The sequence below is a fragment of the Hylobates moloch genome, unplaced genomic scaffold, assembly GCF_009828535.3.
Source record: "Hylobates moloch isolate HMO894 unplaced genomic scaffold, HMol_V3 SCAFFOLD_17, whole genome shotgun sequence".
NCBI lineage: Eukaryota > Metazoa > Chordata > Mammalia > Primates > Hylobatidae > Hylobates > Hylobates moloch.
The window spans coordinates 69883044-69901835 of record NW_026652292.1 but is presented as its reverse complement, the minus strand read 5'-3'; the positions used below and the strand labels follow the sequence as shown (position 1 = coordinate 69901835).

Below are 18792 nucleotides of genomic sequence, written 5' to 3'. Positions count from 1 at the left end.
ATAATTGCATCATGAAAAAATATGGTCTCTTTCCCCATAAGCATTTATCTTTTGTGTTACAAACAATCTAATTTTACTCTTTTAGTTATTTTAAAACAGGGGTGTCCAATTTTTTGGCTTCCCTGGGCCACATTGGAAGAAGAATTGTCATGGGCCACACATAAAATACACTAATACTAATGATAGCTGATGAGCTAAAAAAAATCCCCAAAAGACTCCTAATTTCTAAGAAAGTTTATGAATTTGTGTTGGGCTGCATTCAAAGCTGTCCTGGGCTGTGTGAGACCCATGGGCCATGGGTTGGACAAGCTTGTTTTAAAATGTATAACAAAATTGTTATTGACTACAGTCACTATATTGTGCTATCAAATGGTAGGTCTTATTCATTCTAACTATTTTTTGGTAACCATCCCCACCTCCCCACAATGTCTTGCTACACCTCCCAGCCTCTGGTAACCATTTTTCTATTCTCCATGTCCATGAGATCAGTTGTTTAGATTTGTTGGATGCTGCAAATAAGTGAGAACATCCTATGTTTATCTTTCTGTGTCTAGCTTATTTCACTTAACATAATGACCTCCAGTTCTATTCATGTTGTTGCCAATGACAAGAACACATTCTTTTTTGTGGCTGAATAGTACTCCATTGTGTATAAATACCACATTTTTTTATCCATTTATCTGTTGATGGACACTTAGGTTGCTTCCATATCTTGGCTATTGTGAACAGTGCTGCAATAAACATGGGAGTGCAGATATCTCTTCCATAGACTGATTTTCTTTCTGTTGGGTGTATATCCAGCAGTGGCATTGCTGGATCATATAATAGCTCTATTTTTACTTTTTTGAGAAACCTCAAAACTGTTCTCCATAGTGGTTGTACTAATTCGCATTCCCACCAACAGTGTACAAGGGTTCCCCTTTCTCCACATCCTCGTCACTATTTGTTATTGCCTGACTTTTGGATGAAAGCCATTTTAGCTGGGGTGAGATGATATCTCATGATAGTTTTGATTTGCATTTATCTGATGGTCAATGATTTGAACACATTTTCATATGCCTGTTTGCCATTTGTATGTCTTCTTTTGAGAAATGTCTATTCAAATCTTTTGCCCATTTTTAAATTGGATTATTAGATTTCTTTCCTATAGAGTTGTTTGAGTTACTTATCTATCCTGGCTTTTAATGCCTTCTTGAATGGGTAGTTTGCAAATATCTTCTCCCATTCTGTGGGCTCTCTCTTTGCTTTGTTGATTGTTTCCTTTGCTGTGCAGAAGCTTTTTAACTCGATGTGATCCTGTTTGTTCATTTTGCTTTGGTTGCCGGTGCTCGTGGGGTATTGCTCAATAATTTTTTTGCCCAGACAAATGTCGTGGAAAGTTTCCCCAAAGGTTTCTTGTAGTCGTTTCATAGTTCGAGGTCTTAGATTTAAATCTTTAATCTATTTTGATTTTATTTTTGTATGCGATTTGAGATAGGGGTCTAGTTTCATTTTTATCCATTCAGCCACTCTGTGCCTTCCGATTGTAGAGTTCAGTCCATTTACACTTGATGTAAATGTTATGTTTTTAAGTAAGGACTTACTCCTGCCATTTTGTTACTTGTTTTCTATTTGTTTTGTGGTCTTCTCTTCCTTCTTTCTTTCCTTTCTGTCTTCCTTTCAGTGAAGGTGATTTTTTCAGTTTTCTGCTTTTTATTTTTTTGTGTAACTGTTATATGTTTTTGAGTTTGAAGTTAGCATGAGGCTTACAAATAGTATCTTATAACCCATTATTTTAAGCTGATAACAACACAGTTTGCATAAAGAAACAAACAAGCAGCAAACAGAAAGCTAATAAAAACTCTATACCTTAACTTTATTCTCCCACTTTAAACTTTTTGTTGTTTCTATTTATGTCTTATTGTACTGTATATGTCTTGAAAAGTTATTGTAGTTACTATTTCTGATTGGCTCATCATTTAGTTTTTCTACTTAAGACGAGTAGTTTACACATCATAGTTACAGCGTTATAACATTCTGTGGTTTTCTGTGTACTTACTATTGCCAGTGAGTTTTGCACCTTCAGATGATTTTTTATTGCTCATTAATATCCTTTTCTTTCTAATTGAAGTACTCCCTTTAGCATTTTTTCTAGGACAGGTCTCATGTTAATTAAATCCCTCACCTTTTGTTTGTCTGGGAAAGTCTGTATTTCTCCTTCATGTTTGAAGGATATTTTCACCAGATATACTATTCTAGAGTAAAAGCTTTTTTTTTTTCTTTCGGCGCTTTAAATATGTCATGCCACTCTCATCTGGCCTGTAAGGTTTCCACTGAAAAGTCTGCTGCCAGATGTACTGAAACTCCCTTGTATGCTATTTGTTTTTTTTCTCTTGCTGCTTTTAGGATCCTTTCTTTATCCTGGACCTTTGGGAGTTTGATTATGAAATGCTTTGGGGCAGTCTTCTTGGGTTAAATCTGCTTGGTGTTCTATAACCTTCCTGTACTTGGGATATTGATATCTTTCTCTAGGTTTGCAAAGTTCTCTGTTATTATCGCTTTGAAGAAACTTTCTACCCGTATCTCTTTTTCTGCCTCCTCTTTGAGGCCAATAACTCTTGGATTTGCCCTTTTAAGGCAATTTTCTAGATCCTGCCAGTGGGCTTCATTGTTTTTTATTCTTTTTTCTTTTGTCTCCTCTGACTGTGTATTTTCAAATAGCCTGTCATCAAGCTCACAAATTCTTCCGTCTGCTTGATCAGTTCTGCTATAAAAAGACTCTGGTGCATTCTTCAGTGTGTTATTTGTACTTTTCAGCTCCAGAATTTCTACTTGATTCTGTTTAATTATTTCCATCTCTTTGTTAAATTTATCTGATAGAATTCTGAATTCTTTCTCTGTGTTATCTTGAATTTCTTTCGGTTTCCTCAACATGGCTATTTTGAATTCTGTCTCGCATATCTCTGTTTCTTCAGGATTGATCTCTGATGTCTTATTTAGTTCATTTGGTGAGGTCATGTATTCCTGGATGGTCTTGATACTTGTAGATATTTTTCTGTGTCTAGGCATTGTATTTATTGTAGTCTTTACAGCCTGGGCCTGTTTGTACTTGTCCTTGGAAAGGCTTTGCAGATATTCTGAAGGACTCGGATGTTGTGATCTACGTTGTGTCTGCTGTAGGGGGCCCTGCAAGCCTAGTAATGCTGTGGGTCTTGTACATACTCATGGAGGTACCACCTTAATGGTCTTGGACAAGATCTGGAAGAATTCTCTGGATTACCAGGCAGAGATTCTTTTTCTAGTCCCTTTACTTTCTCCCAGAGTCTCTCTGTTCTGACCCACATAAAGCTGGTGACACACTCCACTGCAACTAGGACTTTGCCAGGTAAGACTTGAAGCCAGTACAGCACTTGCCCAGGGCCTGCAGTAACCACTTCCTAGGTGCCATCTATATTTGCTCAAGGCTCTGGGGCTCTACAATCAGTAGGTGAGAAAGCCAGGCAGACCCATGTTCTTCTCTTCAAGTTGGCAAGTTTCCCAAGGCCCTGGGTTGGTCCAGAGGTGCCATCCAGAAGCCAGGGACTAGAGTAAAAAACCTTAGAAGTGTACCTAGTATTGCACTGTACTGTGACTAAGCTGGCATTCAAACCACAAAACACAGTCCTTCCCGTGCTGTCTTCCCCTTTTCTAAGGCAGAGGAGCCTCACTTATGGCCACCACCACAGGCCCACAGGGAGTACTGCCAGTGTACTGCTAATATTCCAAGGCCCAAGGACTCTTCAGTCAGCTTGTGGTTAATGCCTGGCCTGGGACTCACCCTTCAAGGCAGTGGGCTCCCCTCTGGCCCAGGGCAGGCCCAGAAATGCTATCCAACAGCCACATCCTGGAATCAGGGACCCCAAGCCCAGTTGGTGCTCTACCTCTCTGTGGCTGTACCTGAAGCCAGCAAGTCACAGAGTCTCACCCAAGGGCCATGACATACTTATGGGTATCACTTCTGGTTTTTCAGGGCCCAAGGGCTCTTCAGTTAGTAGGTGATGAATTCTCTCCAGATGTCATTGTGAAGATAAAAGAGGTTTATATTCATGAAAACATATATACTTTAAAGCACCTTACGAAATGTATATCCATTCCACCGTCAACATTTTTACCTTGGTTGGGAAATAATTCCTTTTGACTCCACAATAATTATTTATATCTATACATGGGAGTGTTTCTTTTTTATTTGTGTGGTTTTGGTTTTAAAGCATTTAATCATTACAAGACTCCTAGAATTACTGTATCATGTGCTCTCTGAAGGCAAAGTTCCCATCTAATTTTGCTATTTTATCTTTCTACCTCTAAGACCTAAAACTCAATAAATATGCATTAAGGCAGATATCCTTGGGAGAAGTGACACAGAAACTATGTATTCGTGCTCTGTGTCTATTGTACTTCACTCAGGGCTAAGACTGCCTTGATGAGGGCAAGTGTAGGAAGACTCTGAGGCCATCTGAGAGTTAAGTGGTGAAGACTTAAAAAGCGGGGGCAGGAAGCTCAGCAAGAGAGAGTTGTCAGGAAGCAGAAAAGCAGTTGGCAAAAGCAACCACAGAAGGACTGGTTTTACCTCTAATTCTTCCTGGACTGGGGATAATCTAGAGGGCTTGTCTCTGTCAGATGAACTTTTGCTAGTATTTCCCAGAACCATGATTCAAAACTTGCCACTGCGTTCCCATCTGGGATTTGGAAGATGAGGTAAGAACTTGGAAGGAATTCAGGGGACACTTAGTTAAATTGGGTCAAAATGTGTCCATTCTCCAGCCTCCATCTTGGCAGTGACACATTGGAAAATGGTTCCACTAGGACTGAACAGCCAGGGAAGAGTAGAGCTTATTTATACTCTCTCTTTTCCACTTTATTTTCTACAAACTATGTCTTTTAGAAATAAACTATCAATCTTGCCCAGACTGGAGAAAGGACTGCAGCAACAACCCTGTTTCGGTATTCTGGAAAACGGTTTCCCGCAGGGTAAGTACCAAGTAGTGAAATTCTAGAGCTTTGGAGACCACAGAACTTAAGACGTTATCCAGTCAGTGCTTGGTTTTAACACTTTTGGATTACAAATACTTTTAGGAATGAAAATATAGGATTCATTCCTGAGAAAAAGGTTCAGAAGCACATGTCAGAAAATTTACACATCCAATTTTAGAACATTCTTAGAGGGTCCATGGGCTCCAGTTGCATGTACACACTCTGACTTTGGCTACCAGGAACCTGGGGCTTGGTTTAATCCTCTGATTCAGGTATTAGTCAATCTTAACGATCTACATGTATAGATCCCTTACTATGTGGCAGGTACAGTCAGATCTTTACATGAACTAAGAACTTGCATCTTCACCAGAACCCTGTGAAGCAGGTGCTGTGAGTATTGTGACCATTTAACACATAACAACATGAAGGCACAAGTAAATAAGAAATCTACTAAATATAGAGAATTAGTAAGAGGCATATGTGGGAGTTTATCCCAAGCTGTCTGACTCCAGATTCAGAATCTAGGCTGGGAAATACTCACCACTCCACCCTCTACCTATTTTTTTAAAAAATTGGTACATAATAATTTTACATATTTATGGGGTATATAGTGATGTGGTGATACATATAAGGTATAGTGATGAGATCGGGGTAATTAACATATCTGTCATCTCCAACATTTACCATTTCTTTGTGTTGGGAGCATTCAATATCCCCCTTCTGGCTAGCTGAAACTACATATTATTAACTATAGTCATCCTACAGTGTTATTGAACACCAGAATTTATTCCTCCTATCTAACTATAATTTTGTATCCTTTAACAAATCTCTACCTATCTCCTCCTCCTCCTACTTTTCTCAGCCTCTAGTGGCCTCTGTTCTGCCTTTTACTTCCATAAAATCAACTTAATTTTAGCTTCCACATATGAGTGAGAATATGTAGTATTTAACCATCTGTTTCTGGCTTACTTCACTTAACATAATGCCCTCCAGTTCCTTCCATGTTGCTGCAAATGACAGGAATACAATTTTTTTTTTTTTTTTGAGATGGAGTCTTGCTCTGTCACCCAGGCTGGAGTGCAATGGCGCAATCTTGGCTCACTGCAACCTCCACCTCCCAAGTTCAAGCGATTCTCCTACCTCAGCCTCCCCAGTAGCTGGGACTGCAAGTGTGGGCCACTATGCCCGGCTAATTTTTGTATTTTCAGTAGAGATGGAGTTTCACCATGTTGGCCGGGCTGGTCTCAAACTCCTGACCTCAGGTGATCCGCCAGCCTTGGCCTCCCAAGGTGCTAGGACTACAGCCATGGGCCACCATGCCTGGCTAATTTTTGTATTTTCTGTAGAGACGGGATTTCACTATGTTGGCCAGGCTGGTCTCAAGCTCCTGACCTCAGGTGATCCACCCACCTTGGCCTCCCAAAGTGCTGGGATTACAGGGGTGAGCCACTGCACCTGGCCAGGAATACATTTTTTAATGCCTGAATACAATACCATTGTGCACATATACCCCCATCTATTACTGACTTCACTCAAAGCTACCTGTGTATATTTATTTATCTTGTAAGTTGCTTCAGTGTTAAGTGGACAAGGAAACATTTCTTTTCAAGTGTATTAGGGAAAAAAGAGAAAGGAAGGAAGAAAGAAATGAAAGAAGGTGGGAGTAACAATATACTAATTATAACTTTCAAAATTAAACTTAGACATCTGAGGAGCTGGGGCAGGTGGAAATGTATTTGTTAAGTGCATATATCTTAGTCCATTTGTGCTGCTATCACAAACTACCTGAGACTTAGTAATTTTTTTAAAGATAGGAGTTTTATTTTCTCATTGTCCAGGATACTTGGGAAATCCAGGATTAAGGTGCCAGCAGATTCGATGTCTGGTCAGGGCTGCTCTCTGATTCCAAAATGGTGCCTTCTTGCTGTATCTTCACATGGCAGAGGCAGAGGGGCTAAAGGAACCTAGCTAGCTCCCTGGAGCCCTTTCCTAAGGGTGTTAATCCCATTCATGAGGGCAGAGCCCTTAGGGCCTAATTATCTCCTAAAGGACTCACCACTTATTACCATCACATTGGTCTTTGGTTTCAACATAAGAAACACAGACATTCAAATCATAGCAGCATATCTGTGACAAGCCTTGAAGTGCATTCCTCTGTCATTCCCATTGAGTCATTCTCATAGGTAGTGTGACAAATCCCCACATTAAAGGTGAAGAAACTAAGACTCAGAAGTTTAGTGACTCATCCAAGTTCCCCGGACTAATAAGTTGCAGACCCAAGAGCCTAACCTAGGTCTTCTTGATTCCAAAGCCATGCTCTTCAATTTTGTTCTTTGAATCTGCTTATTGGTTCTATCGTTTAAATGACAGGTTTGATCTTAACTCTAGGTAGGTAGCTAGCTAAACCTCTGTCTTAGAGGGAAACCCTGGTATGATGGAAACAGGAAAACAGACTGGAAGTTGACATAAGGAGACCATGTTTAAACTTGGGCAGATTCCTTTACTCATTCTGATCTTCTGATTCCTCATTTGTCAAATGGAAATCAAAATATGCCTTTTTCATAGGGCTACTGCAATGTTTAAATGAGATGCCACTATCCTATAAAGTAACTCAAAATCCACCCACTTCAAAAATAACTTATTGAGTACTTACTATGGACAGTGAACATTCATGGGCACTTAACAGTTTTTGCTTGTTTGCTTTTTCTGAGAATAGTTTCCATTTCACTACTCTATGGTATGTTTTAGGGCAGTGCTGTTGCTAAAATCTTTTAAAGCCAAGTCACATTTTATATGTACCAAGAACCTCCTTGTGTTCCCCACTCAGTCCCTGGCACTAGGAATACAGAGGTGCACGTGATTGAAGGCATCCTGCCCTTGTGAGCTACCAGCACCTTTATTTTGCCAATCACTCATGGACATATGTGGATGGACTTCTTTTTTCAGACTTGTCCCTTTCTTTTTCTGATAACAGAGGCAGTGTTTTTTTTTAATGTTTAATTTTTGTGGGTAGGTTAAACTCATCGTTATAATACAATACAGTTGGATAATGTGGAGGGAATGTAGGATGCTGTCAGAGTCAGAGAACGGGACTTGAGCTAGTCCCTGGGGTTGGGGAGGCCTCCTGGAGGGAGCATATAGAACACTTTATTTTGTTCATTTCATTTTTTCCAAAGTCTAACAAAGATTCCTGCTGAATGTTTCTTGCATGAAGAAATAAGACTCTTTGCTCAAGCATATTTATTCATTCACTTATTCAGTCTTCCTTTCTCTCTGTGCTTTTCCAGGCCTGAGGGTCCCCTGTTCTCTCCTCAGGTTCCCCTCTTGTGGTGTTCCCATTTCCCTTATCCCTGAATCATCCACCTGCTCCCACTAGGTGAAGCATAGTGTCTACAGTGCATGACGCTTAGAAAGCACATTCATCTTACTCATCTGGACTTCTGACTTCTGAACCACTGAACCACCAGCTCTATGAACTATAACAGTGAACGTTGTTCACTTACAGATTGGAGCAACTGCTTCAAGAACTCTGATATGAAGCATAATCCGTCCAGTGGCTTGGAATGAAAATTGTGTAGACCTGACATTCCTGTGCTAAAACCATATAGGATATCCTTCCTTAATCAGCTATTGCTAAGTATTGTTTTGAATGAAACTGCTGGAGGATGGTGATTAAATTTGCATGATGAATGGTGGGCATTTTTTTTTTAAGTTTGCAGAAGCTGCCTGTGGTGTGGTCCGTGTGATGCTCAATGGATCCCGCAGTAAAATCTTTGACAAAAACAGGTACACATTTATTTTGCATCTTGTTTGCAAGTATCCTGTTGCAAATATCACAGTGGATATTTCATCTCTAGAAAGAATATGCTTTTCATGTTTCAGGTCAGTTCTGAAGATTTGGGCCAAAAAAGGTAAAAATTTTGAATTCTGTGGAGAGAGTTGTCTCCTAAGTCAATGTGTTTGTCTGATTTCTCCTTTGCCAAAAATTGTCTACCAGGTTCTAATGGCCACTGCACTGTATCTGGCCCCTGCTTTTAACTTTTCCAGGCCTGGTGTAATTTTCTCAGCTTTCTTTCCTGTTACACTCCACCCTACCCATTGCTCACCATTGTTCACACTGTTCCCCCATATGACCTGTCTCCCCTGCTCCCCTGCTCCCTTCTGTCTAAATCCTCACCATCCATGAAGACCTGCCTTGACTCTCCTCTCCTCCAGGAAAATTGTGTACCCCAATTCAGTAGTAAAACTACTACTGGGAACATCGGGAACTGTGCTGGGCTCTTGGCCTTCACTATCTTTTTGCAGACATTGTCAACAATGTACTGTAGTGGTTGAAAGCAGGTACTGGAGGTCATTACATATTATCTGTGTGACCTTAGGCAGGGCAGTCAACCTCTGTGAGCCCCTGCATATGTACCAAAGAGTTGATGGTGACGGGAAGATTAACTGAGACAATAGATGAAAAATGCTGAGCTCTGTGCCTGACAACAGAGAAAGTGCTCAATGAGAATCAGCTATTATTCTCATTTGCTGATCCTCGCCACTGAATCTGGCCACACCTGTGCCTTCCTTGGCTGATCTCCTTCTATACTTACAGTTTTTACTACATTGATTACCTTTTTGGCCTTTCTTCTCTAATTTTTGTTCTCCAATCCCACATAAGGCTGACTGAAAGGAGGAAGCATATATTAATTTGCCTTATAAACTCTCGGTGCCCCAAATTAATTTTTCTTCTCTCCTGTTTTAATATTTAATTCTACAAGGAAGCATTTGTCCTTTTGTCTTCTGATCCCAAATTTTTTGGGTAAAAGCATTAACATTTCAGAATTTTATGATCTGATATTACGGGTCAAGCACTTGAAACAGGAGTGTCAGTTGTCAGAGACTAACAGGGAAGAGTTTAGGAATGGGATTAGGGCAACCATAGTCTTTCAAAGCATTGCCTCTCAAACTTCGCTGAGCATGTGAATCACATGGGGATTGTTCAACTGCAGATCATTTCAGCAGGTGATAGTGGCTGAAATTCTACATTTCTTTCTTTTTTTTTTTTTTGAGACAGAGTCTCGCTCTGTTGCCCAGGCTGGAGTGCAGTGGCATGGACTCCGCTCACTACAAGCTCAGCCTCCCAGGTTCACACCATTCTCTTGCCTCAGCCTCCTGAATAGCTGGGACTACAGGCACCCACCACCACGCCCGGCTAATTTTTTGTATTTTTAGTAGACACGGGGTTTCATAGTGTTAGCCAGGATGGTCTCGATCTCCTGACATCATGATCTGCCTGCCTCGGCCTCCTAAATTGCTGGGATTACAGGCATGAGCCACCATGCCTGGCTGAAATTCTACATTTCTAATGAGTTCCCAGGTGATGTTCATTAGGTTGGTCTATGGACCACTCTTTGAATAGCAAATATTTAAAGAATCAACATTAATGTACAAATTAAGAATTTTATTTTGAGAATCTTGTTAACCGAGGGTCATGCTGAATAAGAAAAGGTTATTGATTTGCAATCTGATGTGCCAACTCCAAAGGATAGGTCCTAGCTAGTGCCTTTCTGCCTGCTGGGTTTTAAGGGGGGTGTGGATGCTTTCGTTTGGGGTTGACGTTTGGGGTTCTTTGTTTCTTCTATTTTAGCACTTTTGGGAGTGTGGAAGTCCATAATTTGCAACCAGAGAAGGTTCAGACACTAGAGGCCTGGGTGATACATGGTGAAAGAGAAGATTCCAGGTATATCTTACTACTTTGTACCCAAGGGTTATTTTATGAATCAGTCCACAAAAGAATCCACAGTCACAAAAATGCGCTGGGAACAAATTGACTCAGGAAATGAAAGTACATGAATGTACATGAATCCCAACAGCCCCTTAACTTTATCTCCACAAAATATATTTAACTGCTTGACACTTCAGCTCTCCTGCTGACCCAGGAGCTCTTAGAGGCTGGGCCTCTACTTTACCTCTTTATCCAAGGGCCTTATCCAGGGCCTGCTACAAAAACAAAGAGATTCCAAAAATGTTTGTGAGATCTTGTAATTTTAATACTTTCTTCTTTCTTCCCCAGAGACTTATGCCAGGATCCCACCATAAAAGAGCTGGAATCGATTATAAGCAAAAGGAATATTCAATTTTCCTGCAAGAATATCTACAGGTAATTAAATTCTTCTTGAAGAAAAAAATGACTGTCTTGTCATCTGTAGAATTTCCTTTTTTTCCTTAGCCTCCTCTGAGCTTGGAGGGCTGCGTGAATCTTTCTTGGGCCTAGATGATGATCACAGATGGCAACCTCTGGTGATCTCTGTCCCTCCTTCCAAGCCGAGTCCAGAAGGTATCCAAGCTAGTGGCCTTCACTTGGCCACCTTTCCTCATCCGTCTCTATTGGTCCCAAGTAGGACTTGCCTCTAAAGCTGACACAACCTTTGATGGCATATTTTTTCGTTCCCAGTGTGAGTGGCCCAGCCCAGGGTTCACTGGCCTACTAGGTTTCAGGGGAGCAAGGGAATGTTTTGCTAAGCCCTTTCTCCCAAGTTGTAAAATCCTTGTGACTTGACATCATTTTGCATGTGAAGCTTCCTTAGTTGGATCTGAGTACAGATGCCTAACACGTGATAAGGCGTCACACGGCAGTCTACCAAGATCTATCTTTTTTAAATTAAAAAGTATTTTAAAAATTTTTCTAATAATTTGTGTTTATTAGAAAACAGTTTAAAATTACAGATATATATATATATATTTAAAGTCATCTATAATTCTAGTTTCAAAACTGAGACCCCTCACTCATTTTTAAGCAGTTGTGACCAATGGTGTAGGTAGGGACTCATTGGTAGAAGTATCTTTGGAGATTTTCCCACATATAATAGCTTGGAACAAGATTGATGCAGAGAGGAAAAGCTGTTCAAAGGAGGTAGAAGCTGAGATGCTAGAATATTGTTCCTGTCTCCACGTCACTACCTTCTCCCACTAACCACATCAGAAAAGCAGAAAGATAGATTCTGGAGACTCTACTGATGGCTTTTGTTTCCCAAATGACCCGAATTGCCCATCAGTCACCTTGCTTCTATCTGGAAACTGCCAGGAAAGGCCATGAGCATTCTACAGCTGTTAGACAGGAAAACAGAAAGAATGAATGAAGGAGCAACTGTAAAAGAGATCTTGCAGATATCTGACCAGTCTAAGCTGTTCAAAGATATGTTGCATGGAGAAAATAGAATAGTAGAAACCTAGACAAAGACAAGGAAATAAAGATGGTCTTATCCCCAATACTCTTTTATCTTTTTTTGTCTTATTAAACATTAACCTTTTTCTCATGAATGACCAGAAGACCTTTATATTATAATTCATCAACTCCCCTCATTTGTGTCTGCTTTAGGCTCCAAGTGAGCTCACTCATTCTCCAACTGGAAAGAAATATGGGCATGGCTTCTATTTGGACTTGTACAGACAGTGGCCCATATGGGAACCGGGTGACCCATCACAAGGGCAGGTTCTGACACCTCTTCCTTTCAGAAGCCCAGGGATGCTGACAGCTGCTTCTGAGGATCTCTCTCTTCCTTGGCTCATATTTAGCAAAATCAAATTTAAAGAACCCCGTTCCTCGCTATCCACCATCCCCCTATTCATGTGCCAGCCACTCCCATTGGATCCTGTTGCTTTAGCTAATTTTTATGAAAATAATAGTCATTCACCTGTTAGGTACTTATCTAAGGTTTGTTTCAAAGCAAGTTTGGTCCCCTTGCTGAGGGTCTCCAGCTTTTTCCCAGATGGTCTATAACCTCTGCCTCTTACCCTGGATTCAACACTCCCTCAGGAAGCTTCAGAAGAGAGGGAAGCAAATTAGCCACAGAAGCTGTGGGGGTCCCTGGCCTTGGTTGCTGCTCCTGCTGTTTTTTGACCATCAGCTGACATGGATAGCTCCTCTGCCGACATGTCACCGCAGGAGGGGAGTTTGTATGGATGCTAAGGGGTCTGTGCACCTTGTCATCGCTAAAAAAGGGGCTTCCTCCATTAGCAAATTGGATGACAGATGTATCCTATGGCCTCTTGATTTCCTTTTTTGCTTTTTTGTCATAGACCTGACAAGTTTCTTCAGTGTGTGAAAAATCCTGAGGATCCATCTTGCATATCTGAGATCTGAGCCAGTTGCCGTGGTTGTTTTAGCTCCTTGACTCCTTGTGGTTTATGTCAACATACATGACTCAGTGTACTTGCTGGTGCAGAGCTGAAGATTTTGGAGGGTCCTCCGCAATAAGGTCAATGCCAGAGATGGAAGCCTTTTCCCCAAAGCCTTAAAATAACTTATATCATCAGCATACCTTTTATTGTGATCTATCAATAGTCAAGAAAAATTATTGTATAAGATTAGAATGAAAATTGTATATTAAGTTACTTCACTTTAATTCTCATGTGATCCTTTTATGTTATTTATATATTGGTAACATCCTTTCTACTGAAAAATCACCACACGAAACCTCTCTTATTAGAACAGGCAAGTGAAGAAAAGTGAATGCTCAAGTTTTTCAGAAAGCATTACATTTCCAAATGAATGACCTTGTTGCATGATGTATTTTTGTACCCTTCCTACAGATAGTCAAACTATAAACTTCATGGTCATGAGTCATGTTGGTTAAAATTATTCTGTAGGATATAAGCTACACGTCCTTGGTGCTTTACTTCTAACCCTTCCAACAGTGCTGTGAGGTTGGTATTATTTCATTTTTTAGATGAGAAAATGGGAGCTCAGAGAGTTTATATATTTAAGTTGGTGCAAAAGTAATTGCAAGTTTTGCCACTGAAAGGAATGGCAAAACCACAATTACTTTTGAACCAACCTAATAATTAGCCATAAGTCCTACATTTAGTATGAACTAGAGACTGAATTTGAACTCAACTCTGTCCAACTCCAAAATTCACGTGCTTTTTCCTTCTAGGCCTTTCATACCAAACTGATAGTAGTTTATATTCTCTTCCAACAAATGCTTGTTGGATTAAATTGACTAGAATGGAATCTGGAATGTAGTTCTTCTGGATGGCTCCAAAACACGTTTTTCTTCCCCTGTCTTCTTCCTCCTCTTCATGCTCAGTGTTTTATATATGTAGTTTACAGTTAAAATATACTTGTTCCTGATACTGGCAGCTTATGTTTTCTCTCTTTTTTCATGGATTAACCTTGCTTGAGGGCTTTAACAACTGTATGACTTTTTCAAAGAACCAAGCTTTAGCTTCATTGATTTTTTCTATTTAATTGGGTTTTGCTCTTATCTTTATCATTGGAAACATAGAAATGCTTTCTAATTTCTTTGGGTAGATTTATTTATTCAGCTTCTTGAGATGGAAGTTTAGATCATTGATCCTTCAGCTCATTTTCTTTTTGTATACATAGATTTTAGAACGATACATTTTCCTTTGAGTTCTGCTTTAGCTGCAGCTCTTGTTTTTATATGCCTCTCTTTATTATCCTTCGGTTAAAAATATCTTTAAATTCATTGTTATATAAAAATATGTGCTTAGTTTTTAACATCTGGAGATTTTCTAGTTTTGAAAAAAACATAAGCCAGGCAAGGTGGCTCACACCTGTATCCCCAGCACTTTGGGAGGCTGAGGCAAGAGGATCGCCTGAGCTCAGGAGTTTTTACACCAGCCTAGGCAAAACAGTGAGACATTATCTCTAAAAAAAATTACCTGGGTACCATGTTGTGCACCTGTAATCCCAGCTACTGCAGAGACTGAGGTGGGAGGATTGCTTCAGCTTGGGAGGTTGAGGCTGCAGTGAGCGGTGATCACACCACTGCACTCCAGCCTGGGTGACAGAGTGAGACCCTGTCTCTAAAAACAAAAATAATAAAATAAACCATATGTGTTGAATAAAGCATTAACAAATTAATTTCAGACTCCTTCAGGGAATTACCACAATTATTGAAAATAGCCTAAATGTTGCAGTCAGGCATTTCTAGATTCATATTTTGACATCGTGCTGCCATCTTGAACAAAATACCTAACCTTTCTGAACTTCAGCTTCCTTGCCACTCAAATAAGGATTACAAAACTTATCCCTGTAAGCACTAAAGACGACAGCAAAAATTGAGTCCAGCACAGAGCTTCCTAAATAAGCAAGCACTCAGCAGTGCTGGTTCCTTTCCTTCTCCCCTGCTTGACAATCCAGTTTCCCACAGGAGCCTTTGTAGCTGTAGCCACCATGGTCAGTCCAGGGATTCTTCACTAGCCCTTTCTCCCCTGGCGGACATCGTTGTGGGAGTTTAGTCTTGGCTTGACATGAGGATGGGAGTTTGGGACCAGTTCTGAGTGAGAGTCAGACTTGCCCCAAGTTGCCATTAGCTCCCCCTCCAGAATGTCTTCAGAGTCAGGGCCTGGTCGGTCTACTGGGTGACCTGACTGTTTTCCTCTTAAGACCCTTTCCACTTTGGTTGCTGCTTTCTGGACTCATCGAGTCCTTGCTCAACAGGATACCCCTTGAAGTGGCTGCCTGGGCCACATCCCCTTCCAAACAAGAAATGGAAATATTAGAAATCAATTTTTGAAATTTCTCCTAGGAAGACTCATTTGAGTGTTCAAGTTCAGAGCCAGTGGAGACCTTAGGGGAAGCTGGTCACAAGGATTTTGCACTGTGCTGTAGAGGGCCCCAGGGAACCACAGAGGTGGTGAGGGGCTGGGTGCTCTTTTCTCCGTGCATGACCTTGTGTGTCTGTCTTCATTACCACAATGCCTCATCTCTACCTCCTTTCCCTCTGTAGTTCCAACGTGGGTATCTTTGCCATCTCTGGCCCGAAGGACTTTCTGATCTACATGTATAAATACCCCTTCACAACATGTATTACTTTTCTTATAAGTGACTTCTCTACTGGATTACTGGTTGCTCATACACCTCGTATTTTACTCATAAATCTACTACTCCCTGTCTCCCTACTCCATTCTCATTTGCTGTAGAAAATTCTCTTACCATCCCAACTTTCACCCACCATCATGCTTACCCAAAGGCTGTGGGAATGACCTGGGCCCTAATGCCCCTTTTCTAAATTCCTAAGGCTCACCATTCTCCTATTGTAATGGTTCTTGACCTTATAATGTTTGAGGCACCTTTTCAAATATAGTCCTTTGATTTCAGACTGAATACTTGAAAGGACACACACACACACACACACACACACGTAAGTGCATATGACTGTATACACCCCTCCACACACACATGTGCCTGTATACAGTCATATGATATATACACAAACACACGTACACACGCCTGTATACATCATATGCCAACAGTGGGGATATGTTCTGAGAAATGCATCATTAGATGATTTTGTCATTGTGTGAACGTCATAGAGTGTACTTACACTAACCTAGATGGTATAGCCTACTACACACCCAGGCTACATGTTATCACCTATTCCTCCTAGGCTACAAACCTGTACAGCATGTGACTGTACTAAATACTGTGGGCAATTTTAACCTGATGGTAAATGTTTGTGTATTTAAACATATCTAAACATAGAAAAGATACAGTAAACATGCAGTATTATAATCTTATGAGACCGTCATCATATACGTGGTCCATTGTTTGGTCCATCATTGGCTGAAGAGTGGTTATGCGACACATGACTGTATATACACTTTCCTGTTACAAAAACAGTGTCTCTCAATCCACAGTAATTGCAGCATCCAGTAGGTCTTACTTTAGCCCTGAGTCACCATTTGTGTCAACGTGTTTAGTGCCATGTCCACGTCTCTCGTGTAACTGGCAGAGCTATCAAATATTTTGGCAAAACGCATTGTTTCTTTGGCTTTGTCTTGGCAACTTTCTGTGCCTTTTGTAGCTCTTGTTTGGAAGAAGCTCAACCCATGTCTGCACACTGTGACACAAGGGGGACAGCATCGACTTACTTCTTGGTGCCTTATTCCTCCTTAGAACAATTCCTAAATCTGTAACTTAAGTTTCTCAGGAAGATTCCATACTGCACAGAAAAACTGCTTTTGTGGGTTTTTAAAAGGCAAGTTGTTATATGTGCTAGATAATTTTTATGTATGACAGATAAAAATTGTATAAAGTAAAATATTAAAATACACCTAGAATACTGTATAACTTTAAGTCATTTTATCAACACAGTGCTAATCCAGATATTTTCCCACAGTTTTTCTTAGAATAACAAAGCAGCTAATTTATTTATACTATGAATAGTCATCATTTTAATATATATTTTAAGCAATCCACCAAGAACTCAGTAGGCAGTTGAGAGGTGCTGCCCAGAGAAGTGGTGATTAGCTTGGCCTTAGTTCACACACACAAAGCACAACAGGCTTTGAACTATCCCCTAACAGGGCATTTATTCTTGAACTTGATTCAGAGAGGCACACATTACCATTCTCCAATCACAATGCAAGTAGCACAAGGCAGTGGAAACTATGGAATTAAGAGGCAGGTGATGCATTGGGCAAGTTTATTAACATCTGTGACTCTCTAGTTTGAAGTTTATCTGTAACAGACAAAATGAATTATACAAACAATAAAAGTATAATAAAGAACGATGTTGAATAATTCTTTTAAAAGGAGTTGTCTCCGGGCTTGAAAGAATTAAGGGACATGTTCAGTGGGTGGCACACTGCTGAAGACAACAGGACTTCCCACCTACCGCACCCCACGATTGAGTGAGTTAGGTAGCTGGGGAAAGGATGGGTCATTGTCCTGGTATGTCTCAGTGGTGGAATAAGTGGGAATAGATGCCAACAAGGGTCCAGTGCTGCTGTCTACAAAGACCTGAAAATCCTTACTCACACCTCTTTATTCTTCAACACATTGAAGAAGAATGTTGTTTGCTTTTCAGTAGGAGTCTCACATTCGAGAATCACATGATGACACATCTTTTATTCTCTATTAAGGAGACTCACCTTGAGACCTCACAGGATTTAACATAATGAAAACAAAATGTGTGATTTAAAAAAAAAAAAAAACTTTTAAGTTCAGGCATACAGGTGCAGGCTTGTTACACAGGTAAACTTGTGTCATGGGGGTTTATTGTACAGATTATTTCATCACCCAGGTATTAAGCCTAGTACCCATTAGTTATTTTTCCTGATCCTCCCCCTCCTCACACCCTCCATCCTCCGATAAGCCCCAATGTTTCTTGTTCCTCGCTATGTGTCCAAGTGTTCTCATCATTTAGCTCCCACGTATAAGTGAGAAGATGAGGTATTTGGTTTTCTGTTCCTGCGTTAGTTTGTTAAGGATAACGGTCTTCAACCCCATCCATGTCCCTGCAAAGGATCTTGTGTGTGATTCTTAATAAGTGACATAAACATGAAGCAACACTTAAAGACTTGATGCAAAAGACCTGGCAGGGTGGCTAGTGCCTGTAATCCCGACATTTTGGGAGGTCAAGAAGGGAGGATTGCTTGAGCCCAGAAGTTCGAGACCAGCCTGGGCAACATAATGAGATCTCATCTCTGAAAAAAACTAAACAAAAATTAGCCAGGCATGGTGGCATGTTCCTGTAGTCCCAAGTACTTGAGAGGCTGAGGTGAGAGGATTGCTTGAGCCCAGGAGGTCAAGGCTGCAGTGAGCTAAGATTGTGCCACTGCACTCCAGCCTGGACAATAGATATTTAGATGCTGTCTCAAAACAAACAAACAAACAAAACAAAAAACAAAAAAACTTGATGCAAAATGCCAACCTGCAGAAAAGAGAAAACCAATGTTTATTGTACAAGGCACTTCACACATCGTATCAGCCTGTGATCTCAGCTGCAACAACAGAACAGCACCCTGGCTGTGTATTAGGATTCTCTATAGGGACAGAGCTAAAGA

General features: G+C 40.5%; 1 protein-coding gene across 1 annotated transcript in view; it reads left to right on the top strand.

Moving 5' to 3' along the window:
* The window catches only part of CD38 (CD38 molecule), a 61865-nt gene extending 44385 nt beyond the window's left edge, over positions 1-17480 (top strand). Inside the window, exons 4-8 of the mRNA XM_032135675.2 lie at positions 4901-4986; positions 8702-8775; positions 10622-10714; positions 11048-11134; positions 13054-17480. Coding sequence (XP_031991566.1) covers positions 4901-4986; positions 8702-8775; positions 10622-10714; positions 11048-11134; positions 13054-13117 — 404 coding nt within the window. The 3' untranslated portion in view covers positions 13118-17480. The remainder of the gene's footprint in view (positions 1-4900; positions 4987-8701; positions 8776-10621; positions 10715-11047; positions 11135-13053) is intronic.
* Positions 17481-18792: the final 1312 nt, after the last annotated feature.